This window comes from Calidris pugnax, unplaced genomic scaffold (assembly GCF_001431845.1).
Source record: "Calidris pugnax isolate Ruff unplaced genomic scaffold, ASM143184v1 scaffold456, whole genome shotgun sequence".
NCBI classification, from domain to species: domain Eukaryota; kingdom Metazoa; phylum Chordata; class Aves; order Charadriiformes; family Scolopacidae; genus Calidris; species Calidris pugnax.
In genome coordinates, this window is record NW_015091159.1 from 51,184 (window position 1) to 53,299 (window position 2,116).

The following is a 2,116-nucleotide window of genomic DNA, read 5'->3' on the forward strand; positions in this document are numbered from 1 at the left end:
CCCTACCATCCGCGTGAGTCTCCCAGTATAAACCAGTATAAACCAGTAGAAACCAGTAACCGCCTGGGACCCCCCTGAACCCCTCCCATGGCCCTCCCAGTGCTCCCAGTATCCCCCTGATGCTCCCCAGTGTCCCCATCCCCTGGAAGCTCATCCCCTGCCCCAACAAAACCTACTCCACCATCTGCGTGAGTCTCCCAGTATAAACCAGTATAAACCAGTAGCCGCCTGGGACCCCCCTCAACCCCTCCCATGGCCCTCCCAGTGCTCCCAGTATCCCCCCGGTGTCCCCATCCCCGGGGAGCACAGCACCGACACCACCAAGACCCACCCTACCATCCGCGTGAGTCTCCCAGTATAAACCAGTATAAACCAGTAGAAACCAGTAACCGCCTGGGACCCCCCTGAACCCCTCCCATGGCCCTCCCAGTGCTCCCAGTATCCCCCTGATGCTCCCCAGTGTCCCCATCCCCTGGAAGCTCATCCCCTGCCCCAACAAAACCTACTCCACCATCTGCGTGAGTCTCCCAGTATAAACCAGTATAAACCAGTAGCCGCCTGGGACCCCCCTCAACCCCTCCCATGGCCCTCCCAGTGCTCCCAGTATCCCCCTGATGCTCCCCAGTGTCCTCATCCCCAGAGAGCTCATCCCCCTCCCCACCAAAATCCACCTTACCATTTTGTGACTCTCCCAGTATACCCCAGTATACCCCAGTATAAACCAGTATAAACCAGTAGCCATCTGTGACAGCCCTGAACCCTTTCCATGGCCCTCCCAGTGCTCCCAGTATCCCCCCGTTGTCCCCATCCCCAGGGAGCTCATCCCCCACCCCACCAAAACCCCCTCCCACCATCCTCTTGAGCCTCCCAGTCCAACCCAGTCCAAACCAGTCCAAACCAGTATGTTTTCTCCCCTGCAGGTGAACAACTACCAGGGCCCGGCGCGGGTGCGGGTGTCGCTGGTGACCAAGGAGCCCCCCCATCGTGGTGTGTCCCCAGGGTTGTCCCCTGGCCTTACACTGTCCCCTGTCCCTGGTGGGTGTCCCCAGGGCTGTCCCCTGTCCCCACGCTGTCCCTGGTGTCCCCCCAGGATTGTCCCCTCTCCCCATGCTGTCCCCCTCATCTGTCCCATGTCCCTGGCGTCCCCCAAGGCTGTCCCCAGAGCCCCCCACAGTTGTCCCCTGTCCCTGGTGTCCCCTTCATCTCTTCCCTGTCCCCATGTTGTCCCTGGTGTCCCCTTCATCTGTCCCCTGTCCCTGGTATCCCCCTCCCCACCAAAATCCACCTTACCATTTTGTGACTCTCCCAGTATACCCCAGTATACCCCAGTATAAACCAGTATAAACCAGTAGCCATCTGTGACAGCCCTGAACCCTTTCCATGGCCCTCCCAGTGCTCCCAGTATCCCCCCGCTGTCCCCCATCCCCAGAGAGCTCATCCCCCACCCCAACAAAACACACCTCACCATCCGTGTGAGTCTCCCAGTATACTCCAGTATAAACCAGTATAAACCAGTATAAACCAGTAACCGCCTGGGACCCTTCTCAACCCCTCCCATGGCCCTCCCAGTGCTCTCCAGTGTCCCCATCCCCAGGGAACTCATCCCCCACCCCACCAAAACCCCCTCCCACCATCCTCTTGAGCCTCCCAGTCCAACCCAGTCCAAACCAGTCCAAACCAGTATGTTTTCTCCCCTGCAGGTGAACAACTACCAGGGCCCGGCGCGGGTGCGGGTGTCGCTGGTGACCAAGGAGCCCCCCCATCGCCCCCACCCCCACGAGCTGGTGGGCAAGGACTGTCGGGACGGGTACTACGAGGCCGACCTGCCCCCCGAGCGCAGCATCCACAGGTGCCCCCCCAAATCTGTGGGGTGACCCCCCCAATATGTGGGGTGACCCCCCCCAGATATATGGGGTGACCCCCCCCAGGACGCCTGGGTCACCCCAAATATATGGGGTGCCCCCCCAGACTCTTGGGTCCCCCCAGTATATGGGGTGCCCCCCCAAAATGCCCGGGCACCCCCAAATATGTGGGGTGACCCCCCCAAGTGTGTGGGTTACCCCAAATATATGGGGTGCCCCCCCCAATGCCTGGGCACCCCCACATATATAGGGTG

General features: G+C 60.7%; 1 protein-coding gene across 1 annotated transcript in view; it reads right to left on the bottom strand.

Annotated features, from left to right (window-relative positions):
- Positions 1-254, bottom strand: part of KAT5 (K(lysine) acetyltransferase 5) — a 13,004-nt gene extending 12,750 nt beyond the window's left edge. Inside the window, exon 1 of the mRNA XM_014959315.1 lies at positions 177-254. Within this exon, the coding sequence (XP_014814801.1) occupies positions 177-254 (78 nt within the window). The remainder of the gene's footprint in view (positions 1-176) is intronic.
- Between the last annotated feature and the right edge of the window lie 1,862 nt (positions 255-2,116).